This window comes from Bufo gargarizans, chromosome 1 (assembly GCF_014858855.1).
Source record: "Bufo gargarizans isolate SCDJY-AF-19 chromosome 1, ASM1485885v1, whole genome shotgun sequence".
In the NCBI taxonomy this organism is placed as follows: domain Eukaryota; kingdom Metazoa; phylum Chordata; class Amphibia; order Anura; family Bufonidae; genus Bufo; species Bufo gargarizans.
Genome location: NC_058080.1, coordinates 355,436,024 through 355,455,045, shown reverse-complemented (window position 1 = coordinate 355,455,045; position 19,022 = coordinate 355,436,024). Strand labels below are relative to the sequence as shown.

At 43.6% G+C, this 19,022-nt stretch overlaps 1 protein-coding gene across 1 annotated transcript in view; it reads right to left on the bottom strand.

Annotated features, from left to right (window-relative positions):
• Positions 1-1,715: 1,715 nt before the first annotated feature.
• The window catches only part of LOC122929554, a 29,534-nt gene continuing 12,227 nt past the window's right edge, over positions 1,716-19,022 (bottom strand). Inside the window, exons 4-8 of the mRNA XM_044283173.1 lie at positions 18,795-19,014; positions 17,338-17,483; positions 8,056-8,166; positions 6,498-6,591; positions 1,716-1,770 (exon numbers count right to left, since the gene is read on the bottom strand). Of these exons, the coding sequence (XP_044139108.1) occupies positions 1,748-1,770; positions 6,498-6,591; positions 8,056-8,166; positions 17,338-17,483; positions 18,795-19,014 (594 nt within the window). The 3' untranslated portion in view covers positions 1,716-1,747. The remainder of the gene's footprint in view (positions 1,771-6,497; positions 6,592-8,055; positions 8,167-17,337; positions 17,484-18,794; positions 19,015-19,022) is intronic.

Genomic DNA, 19,022 nt, shown 5'->3' with positions numbered 1-19,022 from the left:
GAGGCTAGCGAAGTACCGGAGGCCGCTGCGGTTGATAAAAAATATCAAAACTGTTTTTATCGCCGCAGTGCGTGTAAAGTGAATGTGCAGCGATCAAAAAAAATAATATTTTTTTGTCACTGCGGTGGGGCGGGCGTGGGCGAACGCACGTGTGGGCGAGCGATCAGGCCTGATCGGGCAAACACTGCGTTTTGGGTGTAGGGAGAACTAAAGTGACACTAGTACAATTATAGATCTGACCGTGATCAGTTTTGATCACTTCCAGATACTATAAAAGTACAAATGCTGATTAGCGATACGCTAATCAGCGAATAAAGGACTGCGGTGCGGTGGGCGCTAACCGATCCCTAAACTACCTAACCAAGGGGCCTAAACTATACTGAAACCTAACGGTCAATACCAGTGAAAAAAAAAATGTGACAGTTTGTACTGATCACTTTTTTCTTTTCACTTGTGATTGACAGGGGCGATCAATGGGGTGATCAAAGGGTTAATTGGGGTTCAGGGGGGTGATCTGGGGCTAAAGTGTAGTGTTTGGTGTACTCACTGTGAAGCCTGCTCCTCTGCTGGATCCAACCGACGAAAAGAACCAGCAGAGGAGCAGGCAGCCATATAACAGATCATATTTACAAATATGATCTGTTATCTGGCTTCTGATTGGATTTTTTTCAAAATCAGCAACCTGCCAGCCAATGATCACGGCTGGCAGGTTGCTGACGAAATACTCCTGAACGAAATGCCGGCACGAACTGCGCATGCGCAGGGGCATATTCGCGTCATCTCGCGTCTCACGAGATGACGCGTATATGCGTGACTCTGCGCAGCGCTGCCACCTCCGGACCGCACATCTGCGTTAGGCGGTCCGGAGGTGGTTAAGGATGTACCAGAATGCAACAGTCCACCATTGTTCCCCTATTGGAGATCCATGAGTTTGAGGGATTAGCTGGTTAGGGCTGATGTTGGAACTAAAAAAAGTTTTGAGACAGTCCACTTAGACACTGCCTTGGTTGGGTTGTTTTCCCTGTCTACGTTGTGTCAATTGTAGGTATATGTGCAAATCTACTGCATTTAGTCATCCATTTACAGGCGTGAATTACCCCATTAGTTTTCACTTGACATGTATTTCTGACTATGTGATATATGTATTCTCTTGTCCTTGCAATATCTTATACATCAGGGAAACTTCATTCTGGATTTAAAGTCTGTAGAACAACCACCAGGAGTACCAGTCTGACTTCATGACCCTCCTGCAGTTCAGCGCACTGACCGCTCTCATCCTCCATAGTAGACATCCAGGATAAAGCGTTTTTCAAGAGAAGAAATCCAGGCCCTCTGTAGGCTGGCTGGACTGCTTCTGACCGTGTACTCCAGGGAATAGCAAAATCCCTCGGTCGGGTCCCTGCTGGTGCTCAGTGCGGCTTAGTAGGTTTCCTACTTCCGGAACGCACACTGTCTGCATTCCAAACACTGGAAGTCGTGTAACATACTTCCGGTTCTCATCTGCCGCGGGATCTCAGCCCTCCCTTTGTCTCCCTAAATAACTTTAAAAAAAGTGCCCATATTTAAGAAATTCAACGTATGAAGGCAGCCATTTTACCCACAGTTGTACACAAATGCTTATGTAGTCAAAAAGCCATAATGATTGAAAAATATTTTATTAAGTTATGAAAAATGTGCAACTGTCATTAGTAACAGGCAGATTTTGGCGTACTGGATCCAAACTGTTTATTCATGTCTAGGGAAGAGATCAGTCTGTTCCTTTTGTTTCTTCTGCGGGGGGTAAAACAAAAACAAAAACCAAAAAAAAAAAAAACATACATTAACTGGATGTACAACAAGGGTTCTAGGAGAAGGTTTATGTACATAAGGAAAAAAAAATTTAAGTTACTGCTAACACTGCAAAGAAAAATATAATAAATCTCTATATACACACACACACTCTAACCACAACCTCTTAGGGTGGGTTTACAGTCATGTATTCCATTTTCAGTTATAACAATCCTTAGACTGAAGTCAAAACAGAAGCCTTTAAGAGGCATTTTGTTTTGATCTGTCATAATTGAAGTCTATGGGAATCATAACTGAGCCGTCTGGTTCCCATTATGCAAGATGCAAAACAAAGTCCAACAAGACTTTGTCTGCCCTGCATAATGGGAACCAAAGTCCTGTCAGACTTGTTTTGCATCTTGCATAACAGGAACCAGGCGGCTCAGTTATGATTCCTATAGACTTCTATAATGATGGAAAGCAAAACCGAATGCTTTTTAAAGGCTTCCTTTGCATTCCTTCATAATACAAGTCTATGGGCAGTAGGGTTGTTGCAGGTATCAAAATTTGATACCCAAATCGATAATTCTGTCCCAGTATCAATAGTATTTTTATCGATACTGGGCTGCACAGTCTAGTATCACAGAACATGGCTGCACTGCTGTCAGCACACTCATGTTCTCTCAGCAGCACGGGGGAGAAGGAAGCAGTCTCTCTCTCCCCCTGTGCCACTGCACCAATGAGGAGAGGGGCGGGCGCACTGCGCCACCAATGGTAGGACTTTTCCTGGGTCCAGACCAAAGTAGCAGGCTATACAGAGCAGCGCCAAGTGATGTCCCAGCACTTTTTCCTGGGCGCCGCTCAGTTTGCCAGCTGTGCCCCATTACCGTCTCCTGCACCATATGCCAATTACCATCAGAGCAATGGGGAGGAGTGTAGTGTACGGGAGAGTAATACCCCGTCACTACAGAAGGGTCACTTGGGTATTGTCGTTCCCCCTTTAAGGGGAGGTTGGTAAAAACATCTTGTAATGTCATGCTATGTATTTTCCTGTTACTGTGAAACGTGCATTTGCGGGCCGGCTAGGGTGTAGTTCCAGCTCTGAGTCACTAGAGGGAGCTAGGGAACCCTAGGTTATATAAGGCCCAGTCAGGAAGTAGTAGCAGGAGAGACAGACAGTGGGAGCAGAGGTCAGAAATGATCCTGTGTCTGAGAGAAGGCAAGGCTATGGGCCTGTGAGAGCAAAGCAGGCCTCAAGCCTGCCGGCTAGGAGAGGGTAGTAAAGGCCCTGTAACCGGGTTCCGGATCCAAGGAAAAAGGTTCCCCTCCTGAGTCATCATCCGTTTAGCTGAAGCAGCATAAGCCAGACACCAGCCAAGACACAGATTACCACAGAGGCCGATCAGATAAGCAAGAGGTACTCAAGATAACAGAGGAGGTACTAGATAAGGACAGCTTCAAGGGTACGCCAGATAAAGGGCATTAGACCTTGGAGGGAAAGTCACGTGTAGCGGGACCAGTCAGGAATAGTGTGCAAGCCGCCTGTACTGCATCTCCTGCAATCAACACTCTGTATTATACATTGCTAAGACCGGCCATTCTGTAATTCCCAAGAACCACCTGTATTGCTACAAGAAACCAACCGTCTTTCATGGAACTGTGCTGTACCTGTGTCCATGTATTATCCTGACTGATATTCAGTAAAAGTTCCAGTTTTTGTTGGCTATCCTGTGCTTGCTTCATTCTTCCACCATACTTTACACGGCGTGTCACCGTTTAATTGACACTGGCAGTCACGAACTTTTAACATCTGCCTGTTCCTGTATTTGCCCCAATTGAAGACAGTGGATCCCAGGTTAGTGGTCAATCTGCACTACAAAGCCCAGCATACACTACTGACCCCCTGGGACACTGCAGGAGACAGCTTCTCTCCTGGGCAGTCGTCCTCCCATGTGCTGCGATTGGACAGCTCTACAGTCAGGGAGATGGAACACCCACTAGAGAAGCTGATGTCTCCTCCCATTGCTCCGCTAATAATTAGCATATGGTGCAGGAGACAGTAATGGGGCACAGCGGGTGAATAGAGCGGCGCCCAGGAATAATTGTAAGTGCTGGGCTCTGCTCTGTGTAGCCTGCTACTTAAAGTCTGGACCCATATCAGGTAGTCTTTAACACACAAGCCGGCACCCTGCCTCTTAAAGGGAGCTGTGATCGGCAGCAGTTAGGTGCTGCACGTGAGGGGTTAACTGCTGCCAGTACCCAGATCCTGTAAAAGGGTTCATTGGTGGCACAGTGCACCCCCTCCCCCCCATTAAAATTGGTGGCGCAGTGCACCCACCCCTCAGCTCCCCCAGTATTAAAATCATTGGTGTCAGTGGCTCCCCTCATTGGAGCCCCAGCAGTGTAATCCTGGGGCTCCGATCAGTTACCATGGCAGCCAGGACACTACTGAAGACCTGGCTGCCATAGTCAGCTCCCTGCTGCTGTGTGCACAAAGCCCAGGGCAGCAGGGAGAGTGTGAAGTCCTATTCACCCTAATAGAGCTCTATTAGGGTGAATAGGACAAGGAATTAGAAGATCACAGGTTCTTGCCCCCAAAGGGGAGGAATTTTTTATTTATTTTTTTAACCTAGTATAAAATCGCCCACTTTCCCAATTTAACATATGTATATTTATTGTTTATATTGCCACATCAAAGTCCAAACTCATACTAAAATGATTTAAAATAAAAAAAAAATATATATATATATATATATATATATATATATATATATATATATATATATATATATATATATATATAATTACACACACACACACACACACACAATGCGGTGAACACGAAGAAAACTGTGCAATTCGACATTTTTTAAAATGCACATGGCTTTTTTGGTTTACTTTTTGGCATGGTATCAAATATCACAATACTTATGGTATCGAAATAGAATAAAAAAATGTGGTATCGCAACGACTCTAATGGGCAGCATAACTGTCCATCCTGGTTTCTGTTATGCAGGATTGTACTCCTGCGTAATGGACCCGCTATGCTGCCCATAGACTTAACCCGCTGAACTTTAACTTTAGGAGAAGTTGAGGCCAGGTGTAATGATGTTGTTTTGTAACAGTGGCAGTGTTTTTGCTGCGAAAAATCTGAAAGTGCAGAAAGATGCAACTAAAAATCGGTGTGTAAGGGTGGGTTCACATCAGCGTTCTGTATTCCGTTATGGCTTTCCTTTAAGAGGCATTCAATTCAGTTGCAGAAAGAGCAGAGCCTCTAGGAGTAATGGCAATGCCCGGTTGCATATATCAAAACATTCTCAGCAATGATGGCACGTATGAACATAGGACCAACATAGATGCTTTCAGCTGTCAAGTGCTCATGCCACAGGACAGCTGGTTTTTATAGGTATAATCTGCTGACAGATGCCCTTTAATGGGATGGCTGTAGTGTCCTGATGAACAGGAAGGAGCTGTTCCCTGAAGTGAACAGGGCAGCCTAGTTGCAGTTACACCTTCTCACAGCTGTGGTTGCAACGGCGAGCAGGTGGGACTAGTACGATCAATGCAGTCTTTTCAAAGAGCTGATTGACGCCTAGCACCAGTCTGACTCCCAATGTGAGATATTGTTACTCTCCTGGCAACCCCCTATAAAAACCTGCAGATTTTGGTGCAGATTTTTACACCATGTGCAGGCTCCTGGACGGTGCTATTACACAGCAGAGTTCTTATGCAGTTCATGGGTTCTCCAGCAATTAAGAAAATTAAAGTGCATAATTCCTTTATTATAAATATTGGCAAACAACTTTCATTAGTTATAATGGCTCATTTTGTCTACATTGCAATCTCTAGGCAAAATAAAATGGCCACTGTCCTGTTAATACACAGAAAACCGGTTCTAATCACACAGGAGGACAAGCTACTTCACAACGCTGCTTGTCAAGGATTATAATCCTGAATAGACAAATCTTCAACTAAAGATCTGTGGGAATGGAGTTCATGAGGACACATGAAGTACAGAGAGGACAGACTGTGGTAATGAAGACTGCACACCCCCCCCCCCCCACCATTTTCCCTGTACTTCATGTCCCCTCATGAACTCCATTCCTACAGAGATTCAGATTATTATTAAACTGTATTCAGGACCATAATCCCTGACAAGCAGAGCAACGACGATTAGGCAGCTCTTTACTACAGAACACCAAGCTAACATTTATTTCTCCTAATTGCTTCCCAGACAAAATTAACCATTATAAATTATGAAGGGTATTTGGGAATATATTTATAATTAATATTTATGTATTAACATTTTCTTAATTTCTGGAGAACCCCTTTTATCCAGTTACAGATAATTTAGATATTAAACACTGATCTTCAGTATAGCATAAGACTGGTTAAATGCTATAACAGCTTTGTAAATGAACGTTTGTTACAATAACTGCATGCAGTTTCCAAACTCATCACTGCAGGGAATGAGTAGGTCAACACTGGATTTTATGCAGCAAAAATGTACGTGGGGGACACTAAGGGTGGGGCTGGCAGAGAATGTAATTGATTTACTGTCTAATTTTCTGCTGGATTTACAACTAAATAGCTTAGTTCTAATGTGCAGTCCTCCACCCATTAGCTCAGAAAGTTATTACTCCTGTACACTGCAACTTCTGCTGAAACATTACCTGAAACAGTTACACTTTAAGGCATCATTACATTAATTTTAGAATGCACATTCTAACCTGTGGCAGCTGTGTTCTTCTGCTCTTTTCCATCTGAGCTGGGCCCTTTGCTTTCTGATGCATTTTCTTGGTCTTCATTGACTGGTGTGTCTTCCTATGTAATAGAGCATTAGAAAATTAGTTTTTCACCCACATTCTGCAGCACTGTACACAAATTGTCATTACGCAGTCAGTCACAAATATTGTTAAATTTGAACCCTCATCACACACAGTGAAGGGTACAGAAAGCCCATTAGCAAGTCATGGGGGGGGGGGGGGTCCATTTACCACAACATCCTTGGACCCTTTTTCATGACTTTTTAAACGTCCATGCACCTACCTATTTAGGCCCATGTGACACTTCTGCAGTCCTCGACAGTTGAGGGTGAATTTGTTTGAGCCTGTCATCAGTAGTGATGAGCGGCATTGGCAATAATAGTTTGATATTTAGTGAATTTTTTGCATTGTATACTTGCAATAAATCTACAAATTCTAGATCTCCAGTCATTCGTGATTGCGCGAATCAGTACTAATGTGCATATTTTTTGCGCAATACATGCACATTCACATTTTATCAGGTCTGAGTAGGTATTACTGATTTGTGCATTAAGTATTGCTGTGACATCACAGCACTATGGCCAGATTTATCATTCGCTAAAGTAGTGTTTTCTTATGTAAATTAATCTCTAGACAGAATTACTATTGCGACAATTAAAAAAAAAAAAAAAAAGCGCAATTTAACTCCAGTGAGGACCATGCTCATCTTATGCAACTTTTTAATAGCACGTGACTTTCGTAAAGCCGCTTACTGAGAGATAAACTGCTACCGTCAAACCACATTTATCACAGTATTAAAGGACCATTAATAAATCTGACTTTTAGCCAAAAGTGACTTTGGACATGTAAAAGTGGAGTGAGATGTAAGTGTAATTATGCATGTATGCAAGTCAGAGAAACTAATTCCTATGACACTACCTAACACCCTGCACTGGAACCCATCAGCTACACTGTCACCATCTAACCATCTCTCTCCCCTCTAAGTTAACTAATGTAATTGGATAAGGAACAGGATCCAGATGAAAGCACAGCAATGTCACTGCCCTCTCAGAACTGCAGAAAATGGCTGCTGGGGAGTTTGATATAGTAAAAAGGGGTAGGCAGCTTTCCTATTGGTTGCTAGGCTCTGACAAAGATTGCAGCCTTCTCATTGGCCCAAAAGCAAGAAGTGGTTATTGAAGGGAAAAAAATAAAAATTGTCTTGATTACGAATATATAGCACTAAATTCTACATCTTTGAGAATTCTTGAAGTGCTGGTATTTGCGATAAAAATTAATGATTAGAATATTTGCAAGCAACACTAGTTATCAGGCATAAGTGATGATTGAAATCTACTGCAGTTAGGGGCTGGAGTACTCAGTCTAGGTGTACTGGGAGAGGATGCAACGCGTCAAAGGGAGACCCCCAGTATCTTTTTGCAGTGCAGAAAACAAATGCAATATATGGGGAGAACATGCAGTATGAAAAATGACAGGTCATGTTGACAGAAACTGAAGGGAACTACATTGCTGCATCACTTACCTGTGCAGTTTCTTTCAGCATCACAATGCCATCTTTCTCTTCAACTTCCAGATCACTTTCAGTGTCATTCTTTGACTTATTCTCTTCACTGTCTGACTCTGACTTACTAGGCTGGAATCAAACAGGAACATTCTGGGTACAAGCTTAATTTATAGTGACAAATGGCAACATTTTCTTTAAACTGGTGATCAAGGCCTTGCTTGAGATGGTAGTTCTGAGTTAAGAGGATCTTGCATCGGTCCAGACATAGTTGGGTTACAAATCAGGCTGTGTAGAGCTGCGCCCCAGGATCTCACGGCACCCATTATTCTGGAGCACCACTCCATTCTCCCAGTGTTTTCGCTGACTTGGCAACACTGGGAAGAGCCTGCCCTTTCTCTCCTTGGCATCTCCTTCTCCCAGGCTGTAGTGCTGTCTAATTGCTGCGCAGCGCTCAGCCTGTGAGTTTTTTTTTTTCTCCCAAGCTATGAGTTCTGCGCTGCAGCCTGGGAGACGTAGATTCCAAGGAGAAAAAGGGCAGGCTGTTACCAGTGTTACCAAGTCAGCGAAAATACCGGGGGACATAGTGGGAGAACAGAGCGGCACCCTGAAATAGTAAGTGCAGCAAGATCCCGGGCGCCGCTCTACACAGCCTGATAGTTATCTTACAATGTTTGGACCAATGAAAGGTCCGCTTAAGGCCAAGTTTCTCCTTTACCCAGGGCAAAGTTTAATTTCCTGCCCTCACCTTATATCAAAGTGCTAGAGTAAAGTGGCTTGTTGGCACCCTGGGCATTTTATTCTGGGGATTAGCAGCTAGTGTAGGTTGCACTTACCGTAAATAGGTTAGCATAAAACTGGTGATAAATGTTAAACCCATGGGCATCGAGGGAATTTATGTTAAGCCATAGCTGCTTGCTGAGCAGATTGTGTGTATACTGTAAGCCCCTGTTTTTTTTAACATTGTGGTTAATGGATCAAGCATGGCACTGTATTGTTGGGATTTCCATCAGCTGTATACATTGGAAAATATTTTGTTGCAATGAAATGTATACAAATATGCACAAAGCCTACACTGAATTTCACTTTCTTTAAATCGCTGCCATTTCTTTTGACATTCAATGACTGAAAGGCATCTCTAAGTACATGCTCACATGGAAGGCTGTCCATCAAACAGACCACTGGACTCCCAAGCACATAACGAGAAGGCCATTTACTAAATAGTGTTCCATTACTTCATGGGTACAGTCTGACGCTTCCTACATATCCCACCCTGCTGTTGGATTTGCCAGCAATGTTCTTGTGAGCAGTGCTGGCCAAACAAAGGACAGCAGATTCTCTTGGGCTACTATTGTGGAAGGCAGAAGGAGCCTGGGAATTTACAGATCTGCAGCTAAAAAGATGAAAGTCAGACATCATGTAAGAGTGTTCAATCCCCAATTAAAGCACATTTTTTTTCCCTTTCCCTTGAGCCAGAGGGTACATTTCTTATGAAAATACAAAAAACTATTCGGGAAGTTCTCTAAAAATAATTTTTGCAAAACCAATATAATTTTAGTCAGCAGAATTCACCCAACCATGCAATGTGCCTGTATTTAAAGGGAACCTGTCACCGGGATTTTGTGTATAGAGCTGATGACATTGGCTGCTAGATGGCCGCTAGCACATCTGCAATACCCAGTCCCCATAGCTCTGTGTGCTTTTATTGTGTAAAAAAACTGATTTGATACATATGCAAATTAACCCGAGATGAGTCCTGTATGTGAGATCAGTCAGGGACAGGACTCATCTCCGGTTAATTTGCAAATGTATCAAAGCTATGGGGACTGGGTATTGCAGATGTGCTAGCGGCCATCTAACAACCCATGTCCTCAGCTCTATACACAAATCCCAGTGACAGGTTCCCTTTAAAAAAAAAGTACCTGGAGGGCTGCTTTCCAGAAGAAAAGCAGCCTTCCATGCTGTTCCAGGAAAGATTTTTTTTGAGGCAGTTTGTAAATAACTTATTTTGGTGGTATTTTACAGCTCACAGAAAGTGCTGGTAATGAGTTATCAGTATATTGTGATATACTAAATTATAATGTTTATCATTCATTATGGTTTTCCAATAAAATAAAATGTAAAAAATAAATATCCACAATTTTGGAATAACTTAGGGAAAAATTCTGGTCAGCAATCCTGGGTCCTGCCGAGTTAGCAAGTATAATTAAGATGCGACACGTTAAAGGTACAGGCCTCTTCATAAATTTGGCACATCTTAGTTGTAAGGCTGTGAGCTGGTGTAAGTTTCACCAGTGCAGTGGTAACTTCTATATAAAATGAGTAACACTCACCAGTAAGCCGGTTTCCTGGAAGTCTCCATGATGGCACATATATTACCGCCCTTTTATTTTTTGATAAGTTTGTTTGGCTTCTACCCTTTATCATGGTTTCAGTGAAAATACACTGGCGATGAGGGGTAGGGGTGGGGTTTTTAACCTCTGTGTGTTCCTGTCCTATCAGGGGAAGTCATAGGTTAAAAACCCCACCCCTACCCCTCATTGCCAGTGTATTTTAAACGAGACGATGATAAAGGGTAGAAGCCAAAATAAATTTATCAAAAATTTTTTTTAATAAAGGGCGGAATATATATGTGCTGTCATGGAGACTTCCAGGAAACTGGATTACCGCGAGTGCAATACTCATTTTCCCAATCTCCATGACAGCACACTCTAAGAGCTAACAAAGTGAAAACTCAGGGAGGGACCACAGCTCCCAGGACATTGCGTCCAAAGGCCATGTCCTCATTGGCAAATACATCAAGCCTATAAATGTTTGGTAAAAGTATGGGCCCTCTTCCAAGTGGCCACCCTGCACATCTGCCCTAGGGAGGCAGAGGCCCTTTTGGCCCAGGAGGTAGACACTGCTGTTACTGAATGGGCTCAGAAGGAGGAGGCCCTTTACCAGAGGCTGTATACATTTCTGTAATAGCACTCCTTATCCACTGGGATATGGAGCCCTTAGTGGCTTTCCTACCTCTACAAGGAAAGAAAAAATAATATTTTTTTTTTACATGGATTACGACCTTTGGGAGGAAATTGGGGTCCAACTTGGATATTAACTTCTCCTCTAGGACCCTAAGGAAGGGTTCCTGGATGGATAGGGCTTGAAGCTTGCAAAACTCTCCTAGCAGAAGATATTGCTACCAGGAAAACTCTTAAGAGTAAGGCATTTGATAAAGCATCTATAGGCTCAAAACGGGGACTCTGACAAAGCATGAAAAAACCTGCATTCAGGTTCCATGGGGCTACGAAATTCTTAATTCTCAGCTTTAGCCATCTGCAGCATTCAAAAACCTAGAAACCTGGGGGACATCATAAAAAGACTAGTGTTAGAGGGCACCCAGGGCAGACACCTTCACCCTTAGTAATTGGTGAGACCCATATCAAACCCCTCCACCCACGAGGCAAACTTTTTCCACACCATAAGATAGTCTCTAGAGGTATTGGACTTTACTGAGCATTAGGGCATCTACCACCCTCTGAGAAACAGACCTAGGAGGGTGGACTGTTCAGTAACCAGGCTGATAGTTTGAGAAGCCTGGGGTTCGGATGGCTGATTGGACCCTAAACAGGATCGGATCCTCCCAGCTGAGTGATCTCAGAAGACAGAACCAGCCCCTTCTGGACCAAAATGGGACCACCAGAAATAGGGTATACTTCTCGGTCTGGAATTTCTGCAGGACAGTTGGGATTATTGGGAATTGATGGAAAAGGCATAGACAAGACCCAACGTCGAATCCTGGGTGAAGGAGTCTGTCACACAAGGATCGCTTGGATTGAGGGAGAAGTAATTGTAACCTTGTGTTTTTTCTTTGAGGTGAACAGATCCAGACTCAGACTGCCCCACTGAACCTGGATCTTTCAAAAGACTGAGAGACCATTCGCCTGGATCTAGTCTCTGCCAACTGAAAATCTGCCCTTAGATTGAAGGAGCCCTTTAAGTGTACTGCTGTAAGGCATTTTAGATATTTTTTTCTGCCCACAAGAATATCTGCCTTGAGACTCCTTAGATTACATGCCTTGTACCCCCTTGATGACTGATCAAAGCCACTGCTGTGGAGTTGTCCAAGTGGACCAATACATGTCGGTTTCTTGACTGGGTCTGTGTTGCTTTTAGACCTTCCTATATTGCCTTAAGCTCCCTGTAATTGGATGACATCCTTCCCTGAGATTCTGACCAGGCCCCCTGTTAGGAATTCCTGGCAGCAAGGGCACCCCAACCCCAGGCATCTGTTGTCAATGAGATCACCTCCTCCCGATTCCAGCAGATCCCAGTCTGTAGATTCTTGTCTGAGCCACCACTGTAAAGAGATTTTTACGTCCCTGGGTAGATAAATCTTCTGGTCCAGAGTTAGCCAAGACCTGTTCCATTTCCTGAGGATCAGATCTTGCAGGGGTTTCACATGGTGTTGAGCCCAGGCAACTGAAGGGATGCAGGACGAGAGACAACCCAGCATTTTCATGCCCCGACTGTGCAAACCTGACCCCTCAGGAATTGTTGGATTTTGACCTCCAGATCCTGGACCTTTGGGAAGGATTGATTTCTGGAGGATGGAATCTAGAAGGATGCCCAGAAAAACTAATTGTTTTTGTTCAATTGGAAGAAGTCCAGCCAAACCACAAAAAAAAAAAAAAAAAAAAAAAAAAAAAAGACACACTGGCAATGAGGGGGTAACCTCTGACTTCCTCCGATAGGACAGGAAAACAAAAACTGAGTGTGCCATCATGGAGACTGGTGTACCATCGCTATAAGCCATACCTCCAAGGGTGTTAGTTACACAGTACCAAAAGCATGCCCACCCATTTATTTTTTATTTATTTTTGCAATGAGACCCCTTTTATCAGTAACAATATTTACTGAAACACTCAAACAGCTGATCAGCAGGTGTCAGACCCCTGCCGATCAGATGCTGATGATCTATCCAGAGGATAGATCAGTTTAAAATATATAAAAAAATATTTAAAAAAAAGCAGAACCCCTTTAATACTGTGATAGTGTTCCATTTAAATTGCGCTTGTATAGGAATTCCAATAAAGTTGCATAGGGACAGGGAGGTTCTAACAAGCCTCCCAGGGCTGACACCACCCTGCACACAGTACAGAAGAGAAGGAGGTGGTCAGTGTGCCTAGTTGATGCCCAAGAGATTCACCATGAGGATCTGGACAATGTAAGCCAAAAGCAGCAGAAACACTGAACAGTCTGCAAAAGCGGAACCTTTCCAAATTGGTAACCATATGTGGCTGAAAAAAATAATCGCACTAAGCTGGATAGTAAATGGGAAAGAACCCTACATCACAGCTATTCCTAATCCGGAGACTGATATCTACAAAAATCTAAGATCACAGAGTACCACAAATAGTGCATCGCAACAGTCTCAAGTTGTGTTTTAAAGATATTGTCCAAGAAGAAACGCCATCCACAGAGCAATTGTCTGAAAAGCCACCTGATCCAGAGGAACCATGGTTAAGATGGCTTAACTTTGTTGTTTCTTCCAAGACCAATACAGCCCCACTTCAGCCAGAAGAACTACCTTGTTAAGGATCCTCAGAAGCTCAAGATGTACCAAGTGACCTTAAACCAAAGCCTATAGAGCCACAGCCACTTCGGAGATCCGACCGGACCACTAATGATCAGCTGCCTGCTTGTTATAGGGAGTTCCAGCAGCTGCAGCCGAGGATGAGACTTCCAGTTCAATTGTGATTGCATTCTTACATTATTTAAAGCTACAGAGCATCATTGTCTTGATTATTTGCCTTGCTCTAAGGACTCGCTAAAGACCCCTTTGTTCTTAATTTGCAACATTCAAGTCATGTGCCCGGAAATGGACTTCCACATACTTAAGCCCTCCATGATGCTCTGCAACCATCATGCTTCATGCCCAGGGAACAGAGTCATGCCCTGTGAGCCTCCTGAGAAATGTTCTTTGTTTACATTATGGACTATCCTGGTTTTTACCGTTTGCTGTGCCAGGTCAGTGCCGCCAGATCCCCAGTTACAAAAGAAACTACAGCCCCTGTCACTTGTTTTTAATATTGTGATGCCCAACCCAATTCTCTTATAGCCAAAGAGAACCCACAATAATGGGGTAATGGTACTGTGTATATGCATGCTTTTTATATTTTTCAGGTGATGCATCATCGTGGCAAGAGTGCAATGAAAACAACTTCCATTAAAGCGGGGAAGTGAAACACACTGCTCATTACTGTGATGGCGTTTCATGTTAATTGTGCTGTTATAGGAGTTCCAATAAAGTTGTATAGGGAGGGGGAGGTTCCAACAAGCCTCCCAGGGCTGACTACACCCTGTACACAGTACAGAGAAGGAGAAGGTGGTCAGTTTGTGTCATGTCTGACCTCAGCCGCCATTTTGGAGAGTTATCCAAACTCCATAGTTAGTTCCATGAACCAGCCCATAGAAGGGAAAGCATACAGAAGAACCAGGCAACCCAGAGAGGGAGGGAGAATATTGGAAAAGGAAGGTAACTTGTTTATCAGGCTCTAGTCTCCTTTGCATTAGGTGGAGAGAGATTCTAAGCTACCACCATAACCAGGACAGAAAGTCCATCTGTCAGCATATAGTATTCCTAGAAGCAATACATAAGTATATGATTACCAACCTAGAGAAATAAGGGAGAAAGATTGATAGTCCTAGAAAACTGCTCTGTATACAACTTCAGAGAATTAATCCAAATCACTGTAAAAGCTGCCTTGCTGTAATGACTTGTGGATACATTGATTACCTTTGGATCAGCTTCAGTAAAGTACTGAGTTTAAGAAACTTGGTCTCCTTATTCCACATCATCTCCTAATTGGACCTTACAATGCTGGCATCATGAACGCAGGGGCACAGCCACCAAAGCACCAAGCATACCCAGTACCATCAAGGGCACTGCAACTTCTATCTGGCTGGTGTTCCCTGCCAGAGTGCCCCGGAGGATTTAGTGCCATCTTCCTCATCACTGCACGCTGACCCAGGAAGTTACAAAACCGTGAGTACGACTGCGAACCCCCCCCTCCCCCCAAAATCAACCCACCGTGGGCTTGCTAACATCCATGGCCGAGACTGTTGGCACCAAGTGCTGGCTGAGGCAGACACTGCTGGCACTGACTGGTGGCTGTATGACTGGCACGTCAGACTGCCAACAGGGGCTCCCCTCTATGTGGCTGATGTGCTATGACTGATGAACAGAAATGGTGGTGCTCCGACCTGCTTGCCACGAGCACCAGTTTTTTCTGAAAGGCATTTTTTGGGCAATTGGCTTATGTAGAGGATCATTTTTTGTGGGCTGAGGTAACAGTTTAAGTGGTGCTAATTTTGGATACATTACTTTTTTGATCACCTTTATACCATGTTTTGGGAGGTGTGGTGGGCAAAGTTGCAATTCCATCATAGTTATTTTTTTATGGTGTTCACTGTGTGATAAAAGTAACATGATTATTTTATAGATCGGGTCCTTATGGACAGCGATACCAAACATGTTTAGTGTTTCTATCTACACATAACTGGTTAAAAATAAAAAGTTTTGTTTTACTTTTTATGGACTATATAGTGTACTGCAGTGTATTGAACTCACGCTAAGGGTACTTTCACACTAGCGTTCTACTTTTCCAGCATAGAGTTCGTCAAAAGGTCTCTATGCCGGAAGAGAACTGATCAGGTATCTCCCCATGCATTCTGAAGGGAGAATAAGGCTACTTTCACATTTGCGTTCGGGGCTCCGCTTGCGAGTTCTGTTTAAAGGCTCTCACAAGAGGCCCCGAACGCATCCGTCCTGCCCTAATGCATTCTGAGTGGATGCGGATCCGCTCAGAATGCATCAGTCTGGCAGCGTTTGGGCTCTGCTCCGCTCAGCAGGCGGACACAAACGGATCCGTCCAGTCTTACAATGTAAGTCAATGGGGGCGGATCAGTTTGAATTTGACACAATATGGCTCAATTTTCAAACGGATCCGTCCCCCATTGGCTTTCAATGTAAAGTCTGGACGGATCCGTCTGCATTATATGAGCGGATCCATCCCAGACGGATCCGCTCTGAATGCAAATGTGAAAGTAGCCTAATCCGTTCAGGATGTCTTCAGTTCGGTCATTTTGATCGATCAGCAAAGCAAAAAAAAAAAAAAAAAGGAAAAGGAACTCACTGGTGAGCTCAACACCACCAACAGACCTGGAAGACCATGGAAAACAACTGGTGGATGACCAAAGAATTATTTCCCTGGTGAAGGCACCCTTCACAACAGTTGCCCAGATCAAGAACACTCCTGGAGGTAGGTGTATGTGTGTCAAAGTCAACAATCAGAAGACTTTAGCGTGAATACAGAGGGTTCACCACAAGATGTAAACCATTGGTGAGCCTCAAAAACAGTTTGCCAAACGACATCTAAAAAAGCCTTCACAGTTCTGGAACATCCTATGGACAGATGAGACCAGGATCAACTTGTACCAGAGTGATGAGAAGCGTATGAAGAAGGAAAGGGACTGCTCATGATCCTAAGCATACCACCTCATCAGTGAAGCATGGTGGTGGTAGTGGCATGGGCATGCATGGCTGCCAATGGAACTGGTTATCTTGCATTTATTGATGATTATGTGACTGCTGACAAAAGCAGCAGGATGAATTCTCAAGTGTTTCAGGCAATATTATCTGCTCATTTAGCCAAATGCTTCAGAACTCATTGGCTGGCGCTTCACAGTGCAAATTGACAATGACCCAAAGTATACTGCAAAAGCAACCAATGGGAAATAAGTGGAATGTTATGCAATAACCAAGTCAAACACCTGACCTGAATCCGATTGAGCATGCATTTAGCTTGCTGAAGACCAAACTGAAGGGAAAATGCCTCAAGAACAAGCAGGAACTGAAGACAGTTGCAGTAGAGGCCTGGCAGAGCATCACCAGGGATGAAACCCAGCGTCTGGGTATGTCTATGCGTCCCAGACTTCAGGCTGTAATTGACTGCAAAGGATTTGCAACCAACTATTAAAAAGTGAAAGTTTGATTTATGATTAGTATTATGTCCCATTACTTTTGGTCTCTTAATAAGCGGGAGGCACATATGCAAAGTGTTGTAATTGCTACACCGTTCACCTGATTTGTATGTAAATCCCCTCAAATTAAAACTGACAGTCTGCAGTTAAACCACATCTTGTTCGTTTCATTTCCAATCCGTTGTGGTGGTGTATAGAGCCAAAAATGTTAGAATTGTGTTAGTGTCCCAATATATTTATGGACCCGACAGTTCTTGCAACACAAATCTAGCTTACCTCATATGTAGGGTCATCATCTTGGTCTTCATCAGGAAAATCTTCAGTCATGAAAGCTACCCAGCTGTGCTGCTCTTCCATATCCAAGTCATCCTGTTTCCGTTTACTGCCTTTTCCACATGGTTTCAGAGGAGACTTCCTTATGTCTATAGGCAAACGTTTACATGTAAATATTGCCATTAGTGTTAAGCGAATCGAAGTTGACAGTGTGGAATTTGATCCAAATTTCAGGGGGGGGGGGGGGGGGGGGGAGAATAAAAAATAAAAAAAACTTGATTAGTCACAAATCTGAATATTCTCTCGCATCATGGTAACAAATCATTTTTTTCTGCTGCACATGTTACAAAGTGAAAGTAAGATGTATGGGAATAAGGGATCACCCATAATTATCTGCAGCCAGCCTGCCCCTGTGATGTCACAGCCCTACAAATAGCCTTATCCTGCCCGGTCTCCACACCTTTCCAGGGAACTTGGTGCAAGGAAAGATGTTACAGGTAGGGATGAGCAAACATGTACTGTAATGTTCAGGTTTGTACTGAACATTACAATGGACATTGGCACAAGAGTCAGTGTTCAGCTTTTAAATAAAGCTTGTTGAAAGGCTGCAGCACAGACAATAAACAAGCTTTTAAGCCAAGGGCACTTGGAAGCCATCAGTCATGCCTAGTATTGGCATGGCTATGATTGGCTGATGCATGTGACCCCACATGCATAAATGCCAGATCACGCGTTGTGCTGCCATTCTACTCTGACTAGTGTAGGGACAGGACGGTTCTGCACTGAGGGAGTGTTGGGGTTTAAATATCGCTGATAACTGTGGGTGACCTGAAGGCATTTTTTTGGGGAGGTGAAATACACTAAGGCCCCTTGCAGACAAGCATGTCCGGATGCGTTCAGTGAAATATGGGCAATTTTCGGGCAAAGTCATTCAGTTTTGCCTGCGATCGTGTTCAGTCTTTATCACGCAGGTGCAATTTGTTTCGCACGTGCATGATTAAAAACTGAACATATACAAACATCTCTTAGCAACCATCCTTGAAACACACATCACATCCGCACTAGAACATGCTGCGATTCTCACACAACACACAAGTGATGTGTGAAAACCAATGCTCATGTACATAGCTCTATTGAAATGAATGAGTCCAGATTCTGTGCGGGCGCAATGCGTTTGTGTCACGCATTGTACTCACTCATCTGCAAGGGGCCTTATCACGCTTTTAATTTGGAGGGTGACCTGTAGCCATTTTTTTTTTTTTGGTCCCACACTCCACATTTTTATCAGTCTTAATTGTTTTGTTACATCCGTCTTATTGCAGTTACATCTGTCTTACTGCAATAGGAGACTTCATTGTGTTGGTGAATTAAATTTGGGGGGGGGGGGGGGGGGGGGAGAATTTGGTGAAGCATCTTACTCCAGCAAAGCTTTAAAATAAGTAATATCAGTTATAAGTTACCATCAGCAGAGGTGTTCCCTATGCTTTCTCCTGTGCGATAGCCCAATGCACACTGTATTCTGTAGGGAGTAACCATAAGAATGAGCCTGGCCAAGCGTCCAATCCTCTTCTTGCCACTCAAGAAACGTCGTTTGTTTGGGGACATCTGATCAGCACTTCCAACATTCTCCACCTCGTCCGAAAGGCCAGTGAACACTGCAATCTTTCTAAGTATCTTAAACTAATAAA